Source organism: Protopterus annectens, chromosome 4.part0 (genome assembly GCF_019279795.1).
Source record: "Protopterus annectens isolate FY-2018-M chromosome 4.part0, PAN1.0, whole genome shotgun sequence".
Classification (NCBI taxonomy): Eukaryota; Metazoa; Chordata; order Ceratodontiformes; family Protopteridae; genus Protopterus; species Protopterus annectens.
This window is the reverse complement of record NC_056733.1, coordinates 562,545,327-562,572,587: the sequence shown is the minus strand read 5'-3', so window position 1 is coordinate 562,572,587 and position 27,261 is coordinate 562,545,327. Positions and strand designations below refer to the sequence as shown.

Below are 27,261 nucleotides of genomic sequence, written 5' to 3'. Positions count from 1 at the left end.
CCCAAACTCTGATGCTACAGGGAGTGTGTCTACTTCTCATCTGAACACACACTGCTCCATCTATGCATCCTTTAATTCCAGGGCCCTTAGTGACCATAGAAATAAGTTTTAAAGGGACTGCTGCCTCCTTCCTCTTCTGCATCAGGAGCTCAAACCCCCACAAAATCATCCAAAACCTCTTCAGAAGCAAAAGATTCATGTAAGTAGTCTCCAACCCACTCCCCAAAGACTATTACATCCTTGGAGCCTCCTCAAAAGATTAAAAAGAAATCAGATCCAAAGAGGTCGGATCTAATATGGAAGTGTTTGAATCCCATGTCTTCAGATCTGACAGCTATTCATATGAAGACTCCAAGAACCCATCCCCAGGGTTCGCTGTACAACCTGTTTCTCCTTGGTTCCATTCTCCACTTCTCCAAGGGACCCCAAGGAGAGAATCTCGGCCCTAGTCTATCACATCCTCCATCAGGTCCTCCAGGAGCCTTTCAGAAGCTGAAGTGGATAGGATGATGAGGAAATTCTTCAGAGCTCAGATTCAGATGGAGGATTTCTTAGCTCTATATCCCATTGGATCTGGTGAGCCTCACTTCTACTTCTCTAGCAATGATTTTTCCTTCGCTGATCTGGCAGACTGTTTAAGAGCTCTCAGGTCGGAGACACCTGGGCGTGACAATTCCTTTGGACGAGGATAAGTCTTGGAGCTGAAGCTTCAGCGCTGGGTCTTGGGGGTTAGGTTCCACTTCATGGTTGTTGGAGTCTTCCCTGCCCCTTGGAGCTTTGGTGTGGGACAGCTTGGGTCTGATTCCCCCCATTGAGGCACAGTAGTATGGGCAGCTTTGGCTCTGGTGTAAACAGCTACAGTGTCTCCTGGTCTTTCTGCCTTTGATGTAATTTGGGGGGGGGGTCTTTTCTCATCCAAGAGATTTGAGTACTGTACCCTCTTTGGAACCTACAGCCCTGCTTCCTTCGGGTTTGAGCTCTGATCCTCTCATGCCTGTTTCACAGGGACAGCTGGCCCCATCAAGCGTCCAGACTGTCCCCCTTGAGGATTTTCCATCTCTTCAGATACCTCTCCAGATCATCCCACTGAGGAGGTTCCCTGAAAGCGAGCATGTAAGAAGAGACACATAGACTTCCCTCAGGAGTCTCTCACCAAAGATACTGGCTTCAATGAAGGGTGTCCCCCAGATCTACACCAGATGATGTCTCCTTCAAAGACATCTTAAAGATTCTTAGGCAAAAGGGTTGATGGTCCTCTAATACCTCCTCCCAAGAGGAGTCTGTCTTTCTGGAAGCTTTTGGGTTCGGCCCATCTATGTCATGGGTGATTCTCTGGCAGATGAGCTCATAGATCTAGTCTGTTACAAGGTGTGCCACCGTGGAGCAAGGGAGTTCCTGTTGATTGTATGGTTGTGGCGCCAGCCACAGAGAAGGATCTGGCAATGCAGAGCTCCACTGTCCATCCCCCTAACAGAGAGTCCAAGGCATTAGACAGATTTAGGAAGAACAATTTGCCTCAGTGACCATTGCATTATGGTCTCTGAATTATTTGCCATATTTCACAAGATTACAGTGGGATTTGACTAAGAAACTTTCCAAATCCTTCTGAGTCCTTGTCTGTGGAGTACTACAAAAGGTCTTCATCACAACTGGCCATGCTTACCCATCTCTAATGCATCCATTAGGCTAATTTCCCATGTTGTGGAGGGTACCTCATGGGCAACAGGTTCAGTCATAGTCATTAGGAGGCATGCCTAGATGCGTTTATGTGACTTTGCAAAGCCTTTCAAGTCTTCTTTCATCAATGCTCTTTTTTATGGAACATCTTTGCTTGGCCCTACTGTAAAGGAAATACTTTTCTGGAGTGAACAGGATGGAAAGGCCCTGTCTGCCTTAGGGATATGTTTTTCTACCCCTCAGTGATCCTTTTCTAGGAATCAAAGAGGAGGCAAGAAAATGTGGTTCCATAAGTCTCGAGGTCCTTTTAAGGATTCACGCAGGGATCGCAATTTCAGAGGCAGAGGGGGGGATTCAAATGGAAGATGCCATCCTTATGGCTGAGGAGCCCAGCAAAACCAGGGTTTCTAAGATTCCTTTTAGGATAAACCCTACCAGCACTCTTGAAAGGTTGGCCGACTGCCCACCTCTGGAGGCAGTTGGGAAGAGGGCTTGTTTCTGCACCCAGATGCCTGGGCATCAGTAACAAAAGATTCTTGGATGCCAAACATCATATCCAGAGGTTATTTCATACCATTTCCTAGTCCCCCCCCCCAACCAAAAGAAAAAGGTTTCCCAATGTTCCACTCAGTTAGAGGGAGGCAGCAGCTCAAGAAATTCAAAATCTGCTAGACAAAAGAGTCATCCAGGAGGTCCCACCAGACCAGAAAGGATTTGGAACTTGCTGAAGACCCTTTTTAGTACCAAAGAAAATAGGGGACCTGAGATCAATTCTGGATCTAAGCAAACTAAATCAGTTTGTGAAGAAGTCCAAATTCCGAATGGCCATAGTTCTGACCATTCTGCTGTTTATACACAAGGACAATTGGATGTGCTCCATCAGTCTTCGGGATGCTTAGTATCACATCAAGATGAGCAGATGATACTCCAAAAGATTTCTGCACTTTTGGCTAGGGGCCAGTCACTATTATTTCAGAGCCCTGCCCTTTGGTTTCACCACAGCCCCCTTGGGTGTTTACCAAATGTATGACAGTGATAGCAGCTCACTTGTGACTGTTGGGATTCTGAGTGTTTCCATACCTGAATGACTAGCTCCTCATTGTCCAAGCCAAGCATCTCCTATAGAAATCTGGGGACAACTTGTTCCAGTTATGTCCATTTCTAGGCATCTCAGTCAACATCTGCAAAGCTCATCTTCTACCTGTTCAGTGCCTAGAGTTCATAGGTGCTCAGTTGAATACAGTTAGTCAGATAGCCTCTCTTCCACCCCATCAAGTAAGGATCATCAGGTGCCTGGTGGAGCAAATTATTGCCCAACCCTTTCCCCCAGCCAGGCTTATTCTTCAGGCCCTAGGGTCAATGGCATCTGCCATAACCTTAGTTGCTATGGCACAGTTTTATATGCGCATTCTTCAATGGACCCTAGCTGTTCAGTAGTCAGTTCTTTGTCAGCCCTTGTCCTTTCCGATCAAATTCATTCGAATATGCAAAGATCATATATATTGGTGGATACAGTCGGATAAAGTTTTCTAAGGCCACCCTGTTGTACTTTCACCCTCACGGTAACCATGGGCATGCGGTGGGGCATTTCTTGGGATGGGCGGTCCAAGGCATGTGGTCTCCAGAAGAGACAAATTTGTATATCAGTGTCCTAGAGAAGAGAGTGGTCCTGCTAGCATTGCAGGCCTTCCAGGACATTCTTCCTCTTGGGACAATTGGGATACAAACCGATAACATGTCTGTGGTTTGGTATGTCAACAAACGGGGAACCTGATCTTACTCCCTTTGTTGAGAGGCAGTGATCGATCTCCAGCTGCTTTCTTATGGCAAAGTATATGCCAGTTAAGTCCAACGTTCTAGCGGATAAACTCATTAGGTTTTTTCTGATGCCTCACTAGTGGTCTCTCAACCAATCAGTGACAGAGAGGATTTTCCATCATTGGGGACAACATTGCTGCAACCTCTTTACATCTCACCACAACAAGTGCATCAGGTTCTTTGCCCTAATCCCCCTTCTGGGTGAGTAGTCGAGAGATGATGTATCCATGCTTGGCCTTTTGGTCTTCTTTATACTTATCCCCCAATACCTCTAATACTCAAATTCTTACAAAAAGCACTTCAGTTGAAGAACATGGTTATCCTCATTACCTCCTTTTGGCCTTGTCAGGTGTGTTTCCCCTTCCTTTGGTCTCACCTTTGCTATCTATCATGGACACTGGACCCCAGCCCAGATCTATTTCTCAGCCCCTCTGGGATGGATCGTCCAGACATTCCAGCTCTCAAGTTGACTGCATGGTTTCTCCACTTCCACTGGTAGCTAGACAGCCCAGCCTTGCCTCCTCAGTCCAACAGATATTTCTGTCTTCCTACAAGGCCTCTACAAGGAATATTTACAAAAGTAAAAGGAAAAGATTCTCTATTTGGGTTCTACAGAGAGAATATGACCCTTTCACTGCTCCTGTCTCTGTGGTCCTACAATTTTAGTATCTAATTTTCAAAAATGAGCTAGTTTTTCTACTATCAAAGTGCAGCTGGCAGCCATATTTAATTTTAACTCCGGAGAAAATGCTTTCTCATTAGCTTCTTCAAAGTTGTGCAAGGCTTTTCTAAAAGGTACTTTCTTACTCAGGCCCCCAGTGAAGGACCCATCTCGCCCCGCGGGATTTTACAGTTGTGCTGCAAGGGTTAACTCATTAACACTTTGAACCATCAGCTAAGTCTGATTTAAAATTTTTATCATGGACAGCAGTTTTTTCTGGTGGCCATTACATTTGCAAAACAAGTTTTTGAATTCCAGGCTCTCTTCCAAATCTCCTTATGTTATTGTTCACAAAGACAGGGATACTTTATGGACCAATCCATCTTTTTTGCCTACAGCAGCCTCCAAAATGAATATTAATAAAGCCATCAATTTGCCTGTTTTCTTTCCCAGCTATGCTAACAAGGGAGAATACATGCTCCATCTTTTGGATGTACTCGGGCAACTATGTTTTTATCTCCACACAACAAAAGATTTCAGGAAGTCAGAACAATTCTTTGTGTCCTTCTCCCCAAACAAATTGGGCTCACCAGTTTCTAAAATTACTTAGGACAAATGGCTTACTGATTGGATTTCATTTGTTTGCAGTCAGCAAGGTCGGTCTGTACCCAGGTTTCCTAAAGACACCACCCGGTTCAACTCTCACTCGCCCACAAACTAGTAAACCATCCACTAAATGTCTCATCCCTCCAGAATCTACTCCAACCCTATCGCACCACCAGACCACTAAGATCCAGCAACAAAAATCACTTGCAGATCACTAAAGCCAATAACTCTGCTGGTGAAGCACTATTCTCTTGCGCCATAGCCAAATTATGGAACTCACTCCTACCCACAATTACCTCTGTACCATCATGCACCCACTTCAAAACTTTACTAAAAGCACACCTAAAAACATGCTGGCTATGCCCTTGCAACTCCCACTCTAATATCATCCGCCCCATGCAACCACTACCTTTCTTTCCACTCCACTAACTACCTTGATTATAGCAAGCTCAGATGCTCATAAGCCTAGTACTTATTATACAGCAGGAACTTCTCATTGTAACATTTGTTAATGTCGGTTATGTACTTCACAGATAAGGATTCTAGTTGTCTGCTGATGTACTATGTTCTTCATCTGTAAATATGTTGTAAGTAATTGCTATATTAAATTGTTAATCGCTATGTAATCCAGTGTAACTACTGTCTGTTTATTTTACTGTGGAGCTTTTCACCCCGGGCCTCCGCTGAAAATGGACCTACGTCCAGTCGGACACGCCCGGTCAACAAATTTAAATAAATAAATAAATAAAAATGAATAAATGGCTACCTTCCACCTTTTGGTCAACAGCTTCTATTGACAACATTTGTGCAGCAGGTACTTGGTGTAATCATCATGCCTTTATTGATCACTACAAACTAAAATTGATGTCCAGGAGTAGAGCTGCCTTTGGTACTGCAGTACAGTGGAAAATCCTTCCATGAGGGCCACCCAAGGTCCACTTAGCTGGGGCCTCTGTCCCAATTGTTGAGGAGCAAATGAAAAGGACAGCATCAGATATTAAAGTTATGTGCTCACCATAATTATGCATCTTTGTGGTCCATTTTCATTCTTCCTTAATTCCCCACCCTCCTTCTCCATTTTTGTCATCTTCTGGAGTGTCCTTGTGGTTATTGTGGAACTTTTGTTGCAGGGTTGAACCCCAGTTCTGCTACTGCTATTCTTTACTTTGTCTATGATTAGGATTAATTACTCCTAGGGCTTATAAGGCAGCAAACTTGATCTGAGGTGTAGTAGGTTGACTGGGGCATTATGGGTAGAGGGACGAGCTTGAAAGTTGTATCCGGAAGTCTTGTAAATGTGGCTGAGTTGGATCCAAGACCCAGTCATTGAGGAAGATTGAAAATGGACAGCACAGATGCATAGTTATGGTGACTACATAACTTTCATATTCAACATTTCGAGTTTATCTCACTGTAAGTAGACTTGGAGACAAACCTGGGAAAATGTGCCAAGTTCCTTTTCGTTGCAAATTATGAAGCAATGAAGGTATTTATCTTTTACTTTTAGAGAGGAAGAGAGGTATGAGACAAAGTCACGATTCCATGTATACTGTGAGCCAAAGACGACTACGCAATTTTTTTCTTTTTCTTTCTTTTTTTTTTTCAGGTTCTGTTTATCCCCATGCCTGCCAATCATCAAGCCTCTCCCTAATGAATTTGAGCTTATTCCTTCCCTTGTGATGGGGGTTGCAGAACTAAAGGGGCAAAGGCTATCCAGAGGGGGCTTTCATTTAAGCAGTTATGAGGGTTGTTTATGCCCTTTGCTGGCATCCTGGCTGTGAGTGCAGTTATATTTATTCTAACACCACCTTTGGCCGAGGAATGAGTGATCCTTGTCACTTTGGAGGCTCACAGTGATTTCCCTGTACAAGCACATGCTTCTGTGCACTTCTGATGAAAGCTGACACTTATTGGTGGCTTATTGAGCTAAACACTCTACCCCAGCTGCACTTTGCATTACTGCCCCTCCTTCAAGGGTACATGGCAGCAAAAGGCTAGCATTACCCCAGCAGGCACCCCCAGGATGGGTGTAACCATTCTCCTATGCTACCTTCTTTCAATGTCTGATTTACTTATCAGACTGTTGTCACCTGGCCTGTACCCAGGGCTTTATTCCTGTATGCCACCGGAGCTAATCTACCATCTGTTTTTCACTGCAAAGTTAATGGATTCAGTAGAAATTAAATATTTTATGACTGACCTTAAAAGAGTAAAAAAATGTGAATTTACTGATCTCACTGATTCACTTATAAGACGTAGACTTGTATGTGGACTCAGACATAATCAGTTAAGGGAAATACTACTTATTTAAAAGAGCAGATTTAACACTGGAGAAAGTCATTGAAATATGTAGAGCTGAGTGAACTGTTACATGTGCAACCATATGCAAAATATGGTCTGAGAATGAAGTGAAAATGAAAACTAAATTGATTTAAATACTAAAACTAAAATCAAGCTAGCACAAAATGAGCAGGCAGTAACTACACCTAGTGCAAGCACTGCAGCTACAGGCATGAAAAGGAGCACTGTAAAGCACAAAAGGTAAAGTTATTGTAACCACAAAAAGGGAAATTGGCTAGGGTTTAAATGGCCCACAAGGGCAACTAGCGTAGTAATTACCTACAAACAAAAACATTTTCTTAGAGTCTGTAAGAAATGGAGGCAAATGCTGCAGCAACATTTTAATGCTTTAGAGATAAAAAAAAGTCTAAAGCAGAAATATGTAATTGTGGTCCTGAAGTACATTCAGTGAATACAGTGCATATTAAAAGTAGTCTCAATGCATACAGTGATTATTAGAATGACTGTGTGCATTTAGGTCAAGTAATAAATGGGAGGAAGCTGACTTTTAGTCAGAAAATCAGTGAATTAAAGGCAAAACAGCTGAATTTAAATTAGGCATTTGTGCAGTACACAACATAGTGGCAAAATCTACTTTCAAACGCTGGATTTAAACAGCAAACTGTATGTGTTTACATGTGCATGACTAGCATATTCATAAACTCAAGTCCTTGAGTCTAGTATGGGGTTAATGTCATCCAGGAAGGGTAAATTCCAGTGCAGGAGACAGATTCCCCATAAAGACCACCGCAAACAAAAAATTATTCCAGGTAGTGACACTGCAAGTTTAATCATAGCAACCAGAAATTCTGGGTAAATATACTTGTGAAGTACTTGATATGGTGAAGTCATTTTATGCAATTCACATGCAAAGTGAGTCTATTATTGTTGTAAAATGTGAAAACATACATTGACCATTCAGGTTATACATTCAGTTGATATTGAATACATGCATACAGGTTATGAGACTGCCCTCTGAGAATGTGTTATGGGGTCTGTTGACCAGTCACATAAACAGTCAGCATAAGTACTTGAGTAATTTTGAAGCCACAACAGTAACGGGACAGTGCAGTACTAAGTCTAAAGTGCTTATTTTAGTGAAAGTTGTACACAATCCTGATTTTACTGGCAAGCAAATATAATAAAAATGTGTTTGTGATTAGCTCTTCTTCACAAATACAGAAGCACAAGTCAGAGTACTAAGTGTGTTTTGTGGGGGTACAGATGATATTCTAAATAAGTATGCTAAAGTGAATTGGAGGTCTGCAGGTGGGGTGTTACATAAAGACTTTGCCTGATGCAGTTCCAGTGATACATACCTGTTGCATTTAAAGTTAGGGTTGATCAAGTGCTGAATTGTATGGAGCCAGCAGAAGTTATAGTCAGGTAGAAGCAACAAAACAGCTCAACAGTATGATAAGAGTTGTGAAGCAAGACAAAGTACATATTGGTGTACAAGATGTTAAAAGGTGAATCAGAAGGGAACATTACCCACTTTAAACTATTGAAGTGGTAGTAACAGTTATGTTTAATGCATGATTCTTAGTTATTGATGTAAGCTAAAGATTTTGACTGAATGGGTTGGCCGAAGTGAGTTCCAGTCTCTATATTTTCATTATAATTCTGGTAATTTTTTAGATTTTTAAGGTTAATTTTTGAGATCTCATCAGATGTCCTTTCCTGGTTGCAGTATTCCATACGATTGGGATTCCCTGTCTGGAGTAGCCTGACGTCCAGTCAGTATACAAAAGCCTACTGTTCTTTAAGGTATGCTGTACATCACATGTGTGCTTCTCATAATGTAGGGCATAAATGTGTCATTTGGACGTACCATACTCAGAACTTCTTTGCTGTCAGTCCAAACACATCTCTTGAATGTTGATCTGAGCACTTAGGTCTTTGCAGCCAGTCTGAATGCATCTCTTGATCATCAGTCTGAACACCTGTTTGCTGGTCCAAGCCATTGCAGATAAGTGCCCTGTTGAAGTTTAATTTTTTCTTGACTTTTGGTTGCTTCTGGGGGTTAATGTCATCCTGGAAGGGTAAATGCCAGTGCGGGAGACAGGTTCCCCATAAAGGCCGCCACAAACAGTGTTTATTTTGCCTAGGCTTCTGTCACGACCATACAACCTACTCTATCTGTCAGGCTTTCATACTGAAGACTCTGAGAAGTAGGCTTTCTTCCCTTGCTTTGTAGCTGGAGTATCGGCGACTTAAGCTTCCCACTAAGGATACCATGGAAGGAACTTCCTGCCCCAAGGATCAGCCATTAGGGAATAAGAAGGTTAAGAAACCAAGACCAGAATCTTCTGCTGTCCAGCCTCGGATGGACATTTCTACCGAGGTCAGTGAGAACCCAGAGGTTCACCCGGCTTTGTTGTCGAATTCATCTGCCATGACCAGGTTGTAGGCCAGCAGGGATGCGGCTTTCAGCATGTCCAATGAAGCTTTACGGATGTCCATTTTGGACATTTAAGGGAACCACAGTTGATTATTTGTAAGGGTCCTAGGGATGTTCCTCAGATTTTAGTTAGGAAGTACAACTACTGTTATTGAATGCCGTCCTGGGTCAGAGCCTTCTACGTTTTACAGGGTAGACATCCCATTAAAGAAAAAAAACAAAAAAAAACTAAACATGACTCACAAGCTCCTATGGATCCACAGGTTTGTTTAATGTTTTGATGGCATTAAAACCTCCTCAGGGGGTTTCTGTTCCAGCCCCCCATTGGTCCTCTACTCCCCTTAAAAGGCACAAGGAACAGGATTCTTCTGAGGCGGAGTTGGATTCTGATGATGAATCCCCTTGCTTACTCTTCCCAAATTCTTACTCCTTAGGATTATGTGTCAGAGGAAGAGGAATCTTAACAGTCCTGATAGTCACTTCAAAAAAATTTATTTTGGGGACACTTCAGGTTGATGGAATTTTTTTAAATGGGATTGTGCTTGGGTCTCTTAAATTCATAAGAAGTGCTATGAGTTACTCAGATGGACTCTCTGAAACCTTCTACATTCTTCCTGTTTTTGGCTGTTTTGTTGTATGCATTTTCCAATGCCTCTAAAGCTGCTGATTCTCTGCCCCCTGCTCCCATGAAACCTAGTAGGTTTTATAGGGTGCCTGGGAGCTGAAAGTTTTTGTACAAATGTCCTGCTACTGATCATCATTGGTGTATGCAACCTCTGACAAGATCTCTCATTTGCTTCCATCACAAAAGTTACTGCCTTCAGATAAAGATAGCAGAACCATGGAAAGACTAGTTAAGAAGTTTTAAACCTCAGCTGCATTGGCGTTTAGGGTATTCATTATCAGACCCATATGTCCAGGTGTATGTTGGCTCTTTTTTCCTCAGGCTTGTCAGATTATTTCTGACTTCCCAGACTCTCAGGGTAAAACTTCTACTCTTTCCCTGTTTAGGACTTCCTCTCAGGTGGTTCGTCATTCCATCAAGTGTAGTTGTGATACAGCAGATGCCTCTTCTAGGGCTGCTGCTTTTGTTTCAGTGATGAGGAGGTGTTCTTGGCTTTGACTTCAACCATTGCCTGATGATATCAAGGCTAAGTTGATGGATACCCTCTTGATAATAAACGTTGGTTTGGGGAAGCTGCTGTTGGTTTGTTTAAGTCACTTCAGAATAAGGGGGAAGCTTTACAGGAACTCAAAACATATGTTTGTCTCTCCTCTTCCTAAATTTCAGAGAAACCCAGTAATCCTGCCTTTGTTTGCAGGCAATCTCACTGTCCTACTAGGGACAAAAAGAGTGGCAAATGGGCTCCACCTTCTAAGGCTACTCAGACTTCAGGGACTCAGAAGTCTTCTTTTCCTGGCAAACCAGGTGCAGTGTGACTATCCATCTTTTCCCAGCTATGTTCCTCTTTCTCTTTGCCTTTCTCTCTCTTTTCCTGTTTGGTTTCAGATTACTCAGGATTCTTGGGTTCTGTCCATTATTTGCCAGGGGTATTTCATGGTGTGAAAATCCTGTCCTGCTTTTATGGGCATTCCTCAGCCTCCTTGGGAACAGCTCCCTTTTTTCCCAGAGGTACTTCAAGACCTTTTGACTCAGGGTACTATTCAAAAGGTGCCTGTGTCCCAAAGGGAGAGGGTTTTTTTACTCCAGATGTTTCTAGTTCCCAGAAAAGAGGGTATTTGGAGACCAATTTTATACCTCTCTCATCTAAACACTTTTCTGAAGGTGCCCACTTGTCGAATGTTGTCCCTTCAGACTCTGTTTCCTCTTTTGCTTCTTCAGGTTTATATGGCATCTCTGGATCTCAAAGATGCTTATCTCCATATTCCAATCTATCCCTTTTCAGGAAGTTTTTGCATTTCTCTATTGATTCCTGGCATTTTCAGTTCTCTTCTTTGCCCTTTGGCCTTTCTACTGCCCTAAGGGTATTCACCAAATGTCTCACTCCTGTGATTGCTTTTTGCAGGCTTCATGGGATCCAAGTATTTCCTCATTTGGGGAACCTACTGATTTAGATATCCTTCATATCACGCCACCCAGGAAGCCTGTTCCTCCTCTGTGGGATCTTAATTTTGTTTTGGAGAAGTTGTCCCAGGCTCCTTTTGAGCATGCTGCTTCTGCTTCCTTGCAGCATTACTCTTGGAAGACTGTTCTTTTGTTGGCCCTTACTTCTACCAGACGAGTGTCTGAGCTTCAAGCCCTTATGGCTTCTCCTCATTTTTTGATGTTTCATAATGACAGAGCGTCCTTGCGTACTAAGCTTTCTTTCATGCCCAAGGTGGTTAATGAGTTGTCACTTAATCAGTCTTTTCATTTGCCTACTTTTTTCCCCTCTCCACAATCTGCCAGTGAGAGGGGTCTGCATACTTAGGATGTATACATACAACACAGATTTTATTTGGATAAGATTGTCTATTGAAAAATCTGATCAGTTTTGTTTCTTCTCATCCTTGGTCTCTAGGTTTATCTGTATTCAAGCAAACATTTTCTTCTTGGATCTCAAAGGCTATTTCTTTTTGTTATACTTTTCATGGTAAGAGACTTCCTTCTTCTGGTGATTTTTTCAAGGGGTTGAATACTAACTTTATTCTTGAAGCAGCTATCGGACTTTTGTGCATACTTTTACCAAGCACTACAAGTCAGATGGAATCTCCAGAGCTAGAGCTGGCTTTGCTAGGGCCATCCTTCTTAGCTTCCTAGAAAGCTCTGCTGGTCCTTCCTCCTTCCTCCCAAGTTTTTTCTTAAGGTTTGGTGCTCTCCCAATCATAATGAATGCTGCAACCAGTGAATGGAAGGACATAGTCCAGTTGTGCAAAATCTTGCCATAACAGTAGATGTCCTTTCCTTCACTGTTGCAGTATTCACAAAACTCCCTCCTCCCCGTGGTCCGTTTCCCTCCTGGATATACTGATTACCTCTTGCTTTTCCTTGGACTGGCTTTGCTACTGGGGCTATCAGTTCTGAGGATGGTACATCTGGGCATCACTTTTATGCCCTATGCTATGTGAGGAGCATATGTGTTATGGGATACACTAGACAATCTCGACTTACTGAAATGTCGAAATTCAGTACGTCGAGACCGAATAGTGGAAAGTGCAGTTAACCGAAACTACACTGTGCCGAATCCGCAAATATCGAATCCGCCACTATCATGGTGCGTTCGTGATGTGTGGTGCGGTTTGTGACTTTATCTGGGGTTTTCGGTAAGTGTTATGTGTTTGAGGATAATGGGTAGGGATTTTAGTGTGTGTGAGTGTGTGCGGTGGTGTTTGTTGTGTGTTTGTGTGTTTAGTGCGACCTCGGAGTTAGAATATATAAGTGGGGGGTGTGGCTTAAGTGTGTTTGTGTGTGTTATGTTTGTTTAGTTAGGTAGGTGTATATGTGTGTGTGTGATTTTGTACTGGTTTATGTGTGTGAATGGTCACGATTGTAGTATTCATGATTATGGGTTTTTGTGTATGTGGTTTTTCGACTATTCAGTCTCGAAATACTGAAATTCGACATTTCGGTATTTCGAGATTGTATAGTGAATCTGTGTTATGTACAGCATACCTTAAAGCAACAGCAGGCTTTTGTATGCTGGCCGGACGTCGAGCTACCCGAGGTAAGGAATCCCAATTATAAGGAATATTGCAACAGTGAAGGAAGGGGCGTCTACTGTTAAGGTTTTACACAGCTGTACTTTGTTGGTGTTTCAGAATGCAGCAGCAGCAACTATAGTCAAGGCCTAAATGGAGTATTCAGTATGACTAAGAACACTGTAGTGTGGGGTGCTGCAGAACTTGAACATGGTATGTGATTATTGGACAGACTAAGAGCTTAAGGTCTGAAACTCGGCGCAGTCAGATGTCAGATATGTGCTACTTCTCTGAAATGCACGAGGCATGTATGGATGAAAAATGATCATCCAAATGCTGACAAGCTTAAAGCTATTATGTATATGTGGAAACCTATTGACAAATCATTCCTAATGTGATTATTAGGCAATGTACAGTAGGCAGGTTCATACTTCACTTCTCAAAAATCATAGCACCACCAAGAAAGCTACTATAACATGATACAATACGGTTTTAGTCAGATTAGTAGGAGAGATCCAAGTGAAATGTCTAATGACCGTAGCACAAGCTTTTAAATGTTACAATGTTATACTGTCTTCAACTTTGCAAATGAATACTATTCAAAAAAGATCAGGTGCAGTTCTTTTACAGGAAGGCACACTTATAGCTTATGCATTGAGTACTAGCAGATGCTCATTAATGTTACAGACAAACAGGGAAGGAAATGCTATTGTCTTTGGTTGGTAGAACTTCCATTATTCTGTCTGTGGCAGGAGTCTTACAGTAAAATCAGACCAAAAATGACATCAAAGCATTTTCAAAGTTCCTTGCATTAAGCTCCAGCAAGGCTGCTGTTGTCGTACAGAAATATGACTTATACGTACAACACAAATCATGAAAGTGTATGCATATTGTGGATACCTACATTGCTAGATAAATATATGGAAGTGTTGTGGAATTTTACTGTTAACAATACCTGTTACCAATAACAGTTAAAAAAAATACTTGCTGAAGCTTTAAACCAGACTTAAAGCTTTATCTCCTTATTAAACCACATTTCCCGTTTTGTTATGAATTGTTTTGCAGTCAAAGACTAATATTTAAAGGTGACAGAATTGTCTTTCTTATTCAACCATTTGACAATATATTGGCAAAAATACATGAATTACACCTTAACAAAATGCAATGCAAAGAAAGGGCATGTGATGTAATCTAGTGGCCTACAATGACTATGTAGACAGAGCAGTAAGTACAAAACTTTGAGATCTGTGGCATGTTTAAAAATCACAACCAGAAGAAATAGTTCATATCACTTGGTATTCCATCATTGCTCCAGTTGAAATTTGGAGAAAATGTATTTAGGCACAGAAGTTTACATTTTCTTCTTTTTGTTGACTATTACTCAAAATACTCTGAAATAGTATGTTTGAGAGATACTACCAAGTTGTTCAGTGATCCCTGTCCCGATTTTTAATACATGGAATTTTGGAACAAGTTGCTTCTGGCAGTGACACTCAATTTGTCTGTCAAGAGTTTCAGTATTTCAAAAAGCAGTGGGAGTTCACTCTTACTGTATCAAGTACAACAGATTCACAATCCCGTGGATATGCTGAAAGGATGGTCCAAACTGTGTGAAATGTTTTAAAGTAAAATTAATACCTAGAAATGACAAATTATGTATCACTTCTAAATGTATAATAATTCCATAGAATCTGTAGGACTATTTCCAGCTCTGGTACTTGTGGGTTGAAGACTTAACTCAGAATTAACATACACCAATTCCATTTGGGGTTCCAGAAGGTAAACAAATAACTGTTGGAAGCAAGATTGCAGAAGTAGATTTTTTTTCTGTGACAAAAGTGTGTGGAATCTTTTTCTCCTAAAGTAAAAGCAAAGAGTCAGAATTAATCAGGACTGAATTGGTAAACCTGCTTTTGGTCATAAAGTTCCACTGCAGGCTGTGCTGCTAGGATGTTCTCCACTGTCATATATAGCACAAGGTGGTGATGTTCAAAGGTACCTGCAAAAAATGCCAGGTATACAATTATGTCCAGGCATGCCAGTGCCACATCAGGACTTGCAAAGGAAAGTAACTCTGATGAACTACTCACTAGGTTCTCTACTGCAAATGTGTAGACTTGAAACTCTCAATGATCCTTCAAGTTCTTGGCCTGTAAGCTACCTTAAGGCTTCTTACCAACTGCTGCTGGTTTGAATGGAAGTAACTAAGTCAGCCACTGTGATGTAAATACCCTAAATATGACTGTTTAATCAAGAAACTTCTCAAATACCAAGACAGTACAAAGTTCACCATTAATATGTGTAAAGTTTGTTGTTCTATATACTTTCAATTAAGTTGTCTAGATAGTGGCAATATACTATATTCTAGTGTGTTATGTAATTAGCTGTATAAACTATATTACCTATAGGATATGAAAAGCATTTTCACTAAAAAGGGATGTCAAGTTTAAAGTAATTGATTAGTATAGTAAGCATTTAAGATCCTTACCATAAAGAAGGAGAAAATCACATGACCTGGGATGATGTCAGTCTTCATTAAAGCCTTAAATTGCAAGCAGCTACAGTGTATGTGTTTATTTTACTTGTCAATCTGGACACTGTATTATGCCAATATACAGATGTGGCTGTAAGGCTGATGTAGAAAAAGGTAATGTAGAAAGGTCTGACAGCAGAATGGAGGGTGTGAATTGGGGATAGAAGTGAAAAGTTGAAGACGAATGAGGAGAAGAGGGTCAGAACATAAGAAAAATGTTGAAAGGATTGCAGAAGAGAGCAGTAGACTGGAAGGTGACAGTGGCAATGTTGCATAAAATAAACACAAAATCAATGGATAGAGTAGAACTGAATTTAGGAAAAGAGACGTATGCTTGCTTTCTAAAGGATCACAAATACTAGACATTACAAGACTTACTGGATGGGAAATTGTGTAGAATAAACCAAAGAAAAATATTGCTGAGGTCTTTGTGGAGTTAAGAGAGAAATTATATAGAAGTAAGTGAAAGATTGTAAGGAAAGAGTATTCATGAGGACCACAAGAGCATATGGAAGGAGAAAATCTCAGAAGGGGAAGGTGAAAGAAGCTGCAAAACATTTACCGGTGGTAAGGAATATAGAAAAAGTTATAGGGTGCTAATTGATCTGTTTCATCAAGCATTTAGATAGAAATGTGACATTAGTATTACATAACAAAAATCCATGGGGTGGGAAGAGCCCAGGGAATTTTAGTTTAGCTTTACTTATAAATATAGATGCTGAAATATTTGCCACAATATTAGCAAAAAGACAGGAATGAACAATAGGATACTTAATTAAGTTGGACAGGTAGGCTGTAGTGTAATAAATCAAGCAGGGTGCAGACTAGTAGAATTCTGCTAAGATAATTCACTGGCTATAGTAAACGTACTCCTTCAGTAACTTAAGAGGTGGCTTTATAAATAGATATACCGAAGTGGTCAGTATCAAAATCAGACTGACTATATCTTCTGCGGTCAGAGATGGAAGACCTGTATACAAACAGCAAAACAAGACCTGCAGCTGGAAGTGGTTCATATTGCTTGACTTCTCTTCACAAAGTTTAGAATCATATTAATGGAAAAAAAGCAGTAGATACAAGTGCAACAATATTCCATATGAATAAGTAGTGGTGGTGAAGAACAAATTTAAAGGATTAGGTCTGGTAGAGCGAGTAGAATTTAGTGGTATTGATAGCAGAAATATTCAATACAGAAAAAACACTAAGAAGGCAGATTGGCTGTATGTATGGGCTTTAGAAGTGGCCAAGTAAAGAAGAAGAGCAAAAGGTACTGGGGATAGAGAAAATGATTTAAATTGAATGCAGACTTCCAGAGAATAGCAAGAAGAGATTAGGAGCCATGTTTAAAATGATCACTGCAAAGAGCTTAGAAGAAGGTTATATAATAAAAAAAAAGAAATGTCCTCAAGAAAATTGGTGATGCTCAGAGAAACTTCCATGTAAAAACGGGCATGATAAGAAATAACGATGAGTGGGAGCTAATAAGGCATAAGCTATTAAGAAGAGGTGGCAAAAATATATTGAAAGACTGTACAAGATGGACCTAACATCACTTATACACACATATATACATATACACACACAGACACACACACACACACACACATACATATATATATATATATATATATATATATATATATATATATATATATATTAGAAAACACCCAAACTCCCAAGTAACTGGAGAAAAACATAAAAATAAGTCCCAACGGAGGCAGTTGTAACTGTGAAAAATCCTCTGATATTTCAAACAAAGCCAAGTCGAACTCTCAGGAATCCAAGTAAATTAGTTAAAACAAATCACGTTTAATGGTAAAAACAAAAGACAGAACAACGTAAGCGCTTTCACAGACCCACAGCCTGCTTCATCAGACGTTGACTTTACAATGATATAACTCCAGTATATATACACACAAATTAATTGAGCTCCTCCCTAGTCTAAATTAGTAATGCTACAAGCAGCAATAACACTACCTGCTAATGCTTATGTAACAGGTACAAACACAAATATACATGTGCCTGAAGATATAAAAACTGAAAAGGTTACTAACAGTAAAAGCACCCATAAAATAACAAACTGAAATAAAAACACAAATATAATATTCAAAACCACAAATAGTAATGTGTGGAACAATGCATATGCAAAAGAGAACATTTAATCCACATGCAACTATCTAAAATTAAAACACCATATTACCGTAGGGAACGAGCATTTATTTGAGACATGAATATTCATATAATTGTACAAGTGGTGACTAACAAGTGTGTCAAAGGTCATGGATGGATGCAAACACATTTTGTAGAAAGAAAGCAACTGTTAAAATAGAACAACTGTCAAAATAGAATTAAATCTTCCATTTTAAAGCGCATTTAATATTAACACTTTAATTCAGACCAGGGTATGTTTCAGAATTAAGCAGTAATTGCCATTTAAGTTCTCTTAGTTCTAAATATAATTCCCAATCTCCAAAAAAACAGTTAACTTGTTCTAATACTATGAAGTAAAATTTACTAAAAGAAGTACAAAAAATGTCTCCTGCATGCATATTTAGTGCGCACACTGTACATTTGTTCAATGATTAGCTAACACAAGGGAGTGTTTATTTAATATTCATGCCCCTGTCATTCATATGTATGTTCATGGTTATTGTGTTTAGATGATTGGCACAGTTTAAATATTGTCTGGTTGTACTATTGGTTACTGTACTAATAAGTTATAAGTAGTTCATTGTTTTTTTGTTTACATGTGACTCTAGTTACATATAATGTAAGTATTGTTGACTATAGGTTATTCTGATGAAGCTCTTCCACCTGAATAAGAGCGAAAGCTTAATCATCTATTCAGTGTCTGAGTTTTTATTTCCTTTCTACTAGCTCAGTATTAATTACTACGCCTAATTAAGAAGTCTGAATTTATATATATATATATATATATATATATATATATATATATATATATATATATATATGACAGTATGTTCTCTGATCTTGATCTATCCTGGAAAGTGAAGTCAAATGAACCCTACAAATCCTTGTTAATAACAAAACTGCAGAAAGTTATGGGATTACAACAGAATTGTTTAGAATTCTGCAAGATGATGATTGTACAGTATTGCTCAAACAGCAGTGGCTGTTGGATTGAAAAGGATTAGTTTGCATTCCAGTCCTTAAGGGGGAATACTAAAGAGTGTTCTAATTACAATTGTCCTATTACTATAATGCTTAAGATACTGACTGATCTCATGAAGTCTGTAAATTGGTGAAAGTGTTCATCCTAATAAACGTGGAAACCTTTTAATGGTTGAACATTTAGCATTCAGTTAGAATCTACATCAGTTTATTATCTGCTTTTGGAACTTTGTACTTTAATCTCTTATCTCTTAAACCGGAATATGTTTACATCACTCATGGCTTATAAGCAGCACTCGGGTTCGCTACACTACAATTGATCCTTTTTTTTTTTTTTGCAAATAAATGGGTAAGAAATAGAAGAAGTGACAGATTTTAGTTTCTTGATTTCAAAGTTCTCTGTGATGGTAACTGCAGCCATGAAATTACCAGAAGTTTGCTTCTCTGGAGGAAAACTATGGCAATTTTGGTTAAAATATTAAAGCCCAAAGACAGCTCACTGCCAGCAAAGGTTGTAAAGTCAAAGCTGTGGTTTGTCTGTTAATAACTGGCTGAGAGAGATGGACTATGAGGTAAGGCTGGCCATCAAAAAAGTTAATGCTTTTGAACTGTAGTGTTGGAAAAAACTTTTGAGAATTCTGTGAACTGCAAAAAGATCAAATCAGTTAATACTTATTTGAATAAATCCAGATTGTTCATTGAAAGGTCTAATAGTAAAACTAAAACTTAAACATTTTGGCCACATAATGTGAACACTGGATTCCTGTAGAAGATTGTGATGCCTGGAAAATCAAAGGCAAAAGAAGAGGGTGGGAAAAGCTAAGGTGGATAGAAAAGTATTACTGAAGTAATAAATATTAATTTACAGGAACATGAAGTGGTGGTAGAGAAAAAGGACTGGTATGTTAAAGTCCTTTAGGTCACAAAGAGTCAGACTTTATTTTATTTATTTACTTATTTATAGGGTGGGAGCAGGAACATGCTGTTCATTGAGCCATTCGAGTAAGATTGCATTACAGTAGGGATCAGCAAACTTGCCCTTTCCCCACTGTAGTGCAGTCTCGGAGTTGGTGTATATAATTAGCAGGGGCTGTGGGGGTGCTCAGCCTCCCACATGAACAGTTTCGCTGAACAGCATTTTCGATGTAATGCCATTCTGAGATTTTTCCATTTGATGGCTGAATATAGATCCGTGGAAGGGAGGCATCTCCTTGCCCACAGGGTGGTATTATCTTAGCATTAGTGTATTTAGAGATGGGGACTTGTTTGCCTGTAGAATTGTTTGCTTTGTATTTTCTTGTGAAAGTTAAAGCTGTGTGTTGTCAATTTTGCTTCACTTATTCACTGCGAGATGTAACACAGAACTTTGTGACTGGTGGAAATGTGTACTGTGTCTGAGGTTGTGGCATGTATGAGTATTCACATTTCTCCAAGGTACAACAATCTTAGAGTGTGTGTGTGTGTGTGTGTGTGTGTGTGTGTGTGTGTGTGTGTGTGTGTGTGTGTGTGTGTGTGTACACACACACACACACACACACACACACACACACACACACACACACACACACACACACACACACACACACACACACACACACACACACACACACATATATATATATATATATATATATATATACACAGACACACACACACGCATATATATATATATATATATATATATATATAGATAGATACATGTGTATGTAAATATATATATATATATATATATATATATATATATACATGTGTATATATATATATATATATATATATATATATATATATATATATATATATATATATACATATATATATACACACACAGACATGCACACACTCATCACATGCACATAGATACATATACATAAGAAGCATGTATGTAGGAGGTGCAGTCCCCATATTACGGTTTCTCATGTTTCTCATAACTTTAATGGTTACAAGTTTCAAAATTCACAGTTTTTATTGAACTGAAGTTTATTTGCTGAAGTTGCAGGACCACAGTTTCAGGTCGCGCACTTCTGACAAGGAGACTTTTGAGAAGTTTGAGGAGAGGAAATATGATTTTCTTTCATTTGCTTGGTGAAGACTGCCTGACCTTCCTCACAGTTATTACAGATGGGTTGTAGGTGATACTTGCCAAGTTCAGGTTGCTTGGTGAATGAGCAGGACTGAGCTTTCTAGTGTTGAATCCAGTTTCAGATCAGTTAGACTAGTGGAATTTGTATGACCCACCCTTGCTGATTTAAGTGGCTCCCACAAAGTTTCTAAGTGAACTTGTGCAAGGATTATAAAGGATACTTTGCAACAAAATACTGTAATGTGTGGAAAGATGGATAAATAGATTAGACTTTCTACTAGGGAGAGCATATATATATATATATATATATATATATATATATATATATATAGGGTCTATATTATATATTTGAAGTTTCAAAACTACGAACCTTGTATGTTCGACAGTATATGAGCAAACTTTGAAACATCAAAAATATAATAAATAAATAAATAAATAAATAACTTACTTCAATGCTCTGAGTAGGGGGCAAGCCCCTCTGCACCCCCCACACCCTCCCTATTTAAATATGCCAACTCCGAGATCGTACTTCAGTGCAGAAAAGGGAAATTTTCCCATTCTGTGCTGTACAGGGTTGGGAGGGTGGCCTAATGGTTAAGGTGTTTGCCTTACACACACAAGGTAGGGTTTGAGTCTCACAAGGGATAATTAGCTAGGCTTAAAATGGCTCGCAAGTGCAGTTAGCTTAGTACTAACCTATGAACTAACGAACCTACGGAGCCATTGCTTTTCACCTGTGAACTTTTTAAAGTTCGATCATATGGTGTCGACCATATGACATTCGAACTTTAAAATGTTCGAATAATTAATAGGGACCCTATATATATATATATATATATATATATATATATATATATATATATATATATATATATATATATATATATATATATATATATATATATATATATATATATATATATATATATATATATATATATATATATATATATACATATACACACATACACACACACACACACATATATATATATATATATATATATATATATATATATATATATACATATACACACATATCACACACATATATATATATATATATATATATATATATATATATATATATATATATATATATATATATAGATATATAAAATGCATGTATGTATGTAATGTATGAATAATGATTTTTCAAAATCTGTGTTAGACAAGGTGTTTGTGTTTAATGCAAAAGGAAAGTGTAGTAAAATGGATACAAGATGGATGTAGGGGATTTATGTGGAGGTGTCAAAGAACTGGAATAGGAATTGTGTTTTGGGGGTTGAAAATGAAAAGTGGGAAGCACTGGACTCTACAAGATATGTAGTGATGTTTAATGTGAAACAACTGGTAAAAATAGATGCTAATTTGGAAGGGATGTTTAAGGAGGATAGAGAACAAGAGTAAGTATTTTAAGTGTGAGTAAGTTTATCTTGAGATGTGAGTATATGGTAGAGTTATGGGGTAATGGGAGCATGGGCATAAAGTATATTGGGCTTAAAAGCTGGAGATGAAAGGTGAATGGGATAAATTGGGTAGAACAGAGTAGAGTAAAATAATTTAGGTAGGTGAGGAGTATGGGATGAAAGAGATGGAAGATTTGGTAGAAGAATTTCAGCTAAATAAGGGAAAGTGGCCTAATTACAGACAGTTTAAAAAATTGGTGAGCATGTGCAGTAACGTTTTTCGGGTCTATATTATATAAACGAAGCATTAAAATCTCGACTCACTTTTGATTGACCCCTATTTCTCGAAGCTGCACAACATCGAATGGCCAAATCATTGATTTCTTTCCAAGGGAAAGAAATCGTTTGGCCGTTCTTTTAAATCTTCCCTTTTCCCGACTGTAATGCAATCTTGGAGTTAATATATTTAGTTAGGGGGGGAGAAGCCCCCCACTTTAATAGTGTTTGTTGTAATGCGGTGTGTGTGTTTGGGCTACCAGTTTCTTTCCCTTGGAAAGAAATCTGTGATTTGAGGGTTCAATGTTGTGCAGTTTTGAGAAATAGGGGTCGATCAAAGGTGAGTCGACATTTTAATGCTTCGTTTATATAATATCAACCCTGTTTTTCAGTACAATTATAAAATTAAAAATGTGGGAAAATAGTGTCAGTCTCGAGAATTGTAGGCTGCATGGAAAGCTTAATTCCATGTGAAGAAAACAACAGCATTATACCCTAGATTGAAAAACTCCTATCTGGAGTACTACTTGATCTTCTGTCAGTCCTTTGTACACATGGACATATACAGGATAGCAGTGACCCAAAAGACAGTTACTTAAAAACACTGTGAGAATGATATCTCTCTTCCACAGAGTATATTTGCATTTTAACATATAAACAATAATCTAGAATGCTTTCTGAAATGGAGTTAGGGTTGTACCTGTTGCAGGTGAAGGAAGGAAGAGACTGACCATTTAAACTAATTTATTTTTATGTTGTATCAGCTTCCAGCACTACGTTTGACGTACATCCATCAGTGTTTGAGATAGCTCCATCTTACCACATCCGACATAATGGAAGGAACATGCCACCACGTGACGAAGATGAACTAATGCAGTTTGCAATTCAGCAGAGTCTTTTAGAGTCATCATCTGATGTTTATCAGGTAAATCTTTGTGGTGAAAAACTATCTGTCTTGATTAGACTCCTTGTGTTTTTTAAAAAGTAGCAGTGACTTGCATTAGAGAAAGGCGCTTTCCTTGTTGGAAAAGTAGATATGGAATTCCAGAAAAAAGCATGTTTGGCAAATTGAGAGCATTTTTTGAGAAGCACCTTTATTGAATTATCATTTGTGACGTAGGCAAACTTACATTAATGTAAAAGTAATCAAGTTCACATTTACAAACATTATGTATCACATATATTGTCCTACACAATATAATCAGTCAATCAAACATAACATAAATTGTTCGGTTTCTGCCTTCTCTTAAACTTCATTTCTCCTGAAAAACATTTCTCTGCATGTATAGTTCCCACATGTTTTCTATGTAATTTACTGCTACCTTTTTCTAAAGATCCTGCATCCTGTTCTTTTATCTTTGTTACAATATTCAGTACTTTCAAGTTTGGTTGTTTTAAACTTTGATGTCCATTTTCTAGTAATTACGTTTTTGGCAGGCACTAGAATTAAACTTAACAAGGCCGTACTATGTCTAAGCAATTCAGATCCTGTATCCCAGCTCAAAAAATGATTTCCTTAGTTGCACTTATTTGCTGTGCCAGTATTGCTGACACATTACCCTGTAGAGGAATTTTTTAAAGTCTACCATCCCATTAAACTCAGAGAACATATGCTTCCAGGTACCTGAATCTTCCCCATTAGCCCTCCAACATTTGCTGTCTACCTGAGGAAAAATTCTTTGGAATCTGCTTGGGGTCTAAAACTACTTATAAAAACACTTCCAGGCAAAATTTCTAAATCTTCTAGATTTTGTTGCATATTTGAGAGCCATGCACATGTCCTCCCGTTTTTTCTTTGTGAATTGCTTATCAGTTTTTTCTTCCCAATCTTTTCTGACCACCTCTGATTGATTCCTGTAGTTATCTTGCAATATTTTATATGCCATACTAGTTACCTCACTTTTAACAGCATCTTCTGTTCTATATCAATCCTTGATAGGGAAGGCAATTTCTAGCCTGCAGTGCAAACGTCTTCTTGGCCTCTTCACATTCTATAACCTTTCCCTCTCTATAATTATTTGTTCAATTTACATTTGCTGCATTGCCAGCTTCCTCCAGTAAATTCCAGCTGCATCTTGCATGTTCTGTGTACCCCTAATTTCAGTCATCCCTATCAGCAGAATCTCCATTTTCTTGTTGGCTTAGTTCTTATTATGCTTTCTGTTACTTTATGAATATAATGTTTTTCCCTTTTCAATTTCCCCAAACCTTTTGGGTTTCTAATACCATGACTGGAATGGACTCCATTCCTAAGTCAAAGTATGGTTAAAGTTCATGAAATGAGTATTGTTTCAGTCTTTGATGTTAGCCAGAAGTGCTCTTTGAAGCTCCCATGATGTGCCCAGTAATGACTCCTTTTGCAATTTGTATGGAATTACATGCATCGGTAACTTATCTAACTATGATTGTAAATTCTTTTTTATAAGACCTGTCCCTACTACTACTTTTGGAACTGTCTGGTTATCCTTCTTCCACATTGCCTTCATTTTTCCCTGCAAATCCTGATATTTATTCATAGGTTTCATAGGTTTATACTAGGCTATCTGCCCTAAGGCATTTATAAGCCTAGCCCAAAGTTATGTGGCTTACGCCACCCCTTATGTTAGAAATAATGTGCCCATTAGTTTGTTGTGCCTCTGTCCAGCAGTGACACAGAGATGATTCCCGGGGTAAACCTACAATCTCCCATCCACCGGTCAAGATTTCTCTTGAACAGAGCCAGTGAGGTGCTCTGCCTCACATGGACCGGGATTTTATTCCACAGCATGGGGAGTCTCTGGGTGATAAATCTATCCCTCCAGCACATCCTATTTATATCCATGCTAAGGTTTAAGTCACTTGCTCTAGTGGTTCTGGTGGATTTGGATTTTTTGAGGTGGAGCATGTCCATTAATTCCGGGTTGGTCATGGCCTTGTATGTCAGGCACAGGTCACCTCTGAGCAGACGGTATGCAACTGAATAGAGTTGGAGTTTCTTCAGTCTGGCAGTGTATGACAGGTTTTGGAGTCCCTTTATCCTTTTGGTGAGGAACTTTTGGGGTCTCTCCAATTGCTGCAGGTGTCGGGTGAGATACATCCCGAATGGGGCACTGTACTCGATCATTGGTCTGATAAGTGAAGAGTACAGGGGAACAATGACCTCACTTGATCTGGATGTGAATCCCTTCATGATCAGATGGGCAGTGTAGAAGGTCTTTCGAACCACTTTAGCAATGTGACTGTCAAACGAGAGGCCACTGTCAACCTGGGTACCCAGGTCCCTGATAACCTCTTCTGTGCTTAGTGGGTTGCCACCTATATGGTAGCTTGGGGTTACCTTGTTTTTCCCGAAGGGTATGACTATACACTTTTTTGCGTTTAACTTCAGGCCATGGCTCTGGCACCAGCTATCAGTTCCCGTGAGACCCCTCTGAAGGATGTCTGTGTCCGATGTACTATCCACTATGGCACCCAGTTTGCAGTCATCTGCAAACTTTGTCAGCCATAGTCCTCCTATGTTTGCCTGTACTTCTGAGAAGTAGATGCCGAACAATAGGGGGCCAAGGACTGAGCCCTGTGGGACACCACTTGTAACTGGCTTGGAGTCTGACATGGCTCCAGCAACTCTAACCCTGTGGGTTCTGTCCTTTAGCCAGTTTGCAACCCATCTTGTGACATATGGGTTTACATTTAAGCTGGTAAGTTTCTCTATGATACCCGAGTGGGGTATTGTGTCGAAAGCTTTTGCAAGGTCAAGGTAGGCTGTATGGACTGCCTTTCCCTCATCAATGGCCTTGGTAACTGTTTCGAAGAAGTCGACCAAGTTCAAAAGGCAAGATCTGCCCTTGACAAAGCCAAACTGGGTTGGGTCCAAGGTCTGCAAGTCCCCTATGTCCTTGTTTATGAGTTCCATTATGATCCTCTCCATAGCTTTGCAGACCAGGCTTGTTAAGCTTATGGGGCAGTAATTACCAGGGTCCGTAGAGGCACCGCCTTTGTGGAGTGGGACCACAGTTGCCTTACGCCACTCCTTGGGCACATATCCTGTGGTAAGGCTAAGATTAAACAGCTGCCTTATGTGCGGGTTTAGTTCTTCATTGAGTTCATGTAGCACACAGCCGGGGACACCATCCGGTCCCATTGATGCTGTGTTTTTAGCTTTAGAGAGAGCAGCTTTCACCTGCGCATTTGAGATGTCTGGGAGGCTACACTCTGTTGGGATAGTTATCTCTCCTTTTGGGGAGAGGGGTGAAGTTTGCACTGAACCTGTCTGCCAGTATGTTGGCAATGTCTGTGGGTTCAGTGATTTTTGTATCATTTTGGACTAATTCTGAGCATATCTGGGAGTTTCCACCCAGGTTTCTGACATAGCTGAAGAAGGCCTTATGATTGTTTTTTGAATCTATGGCAATTTTTTTCTCAAAGTTGGCCTTGGATGATTTTATGAGGGATCGTAGTTTCTTGCTAGTACTGATCAAAGATGCCTTCCCTTTTGTGATTTTGCTCTATCATGTAATAGCTTTCTCCTCTTATTGTAAAGTTTGTTTATGGCTGGGGTCCACCAGACTGGACGTTTGCCCTTGGTGGAAAGAGTCTTGGTTTTATTTGGGATTGCCTGATCCATGCAGTCCTGAAGGTGTTCATAGAAGGCATTTGTAAGGGCTTCCGCAGCTTGGGTTGTGGTTTCCATTGGCTTGGGGGCCTTGAAGG

At 39.5% G+C, this 27,261-nt stretch overlaps 1 protein-coding gene across 1 annotated transcript in view; it reads left to right on the top strand.

Moving 5' to 3' along the window:
• ANKRD13A (ankyrin repeat domain 13A) overlaps positions 1-27,261 on the top strand; it is a 1,453,295-nt gene that overhangs the window by 1,225,749 nt on the left and 200,285 nt on the right. The window contains exon 13 of the mRNA XM_044068498.1: positions 23,337-23,497. Coding sequence (XP_043924433.1) covers positions 23,337-23,497 — 161 coding nt within the window. The remainder of the gene's footprint in view (positions 1-23,336; positions 23,498-27,261) is intronic.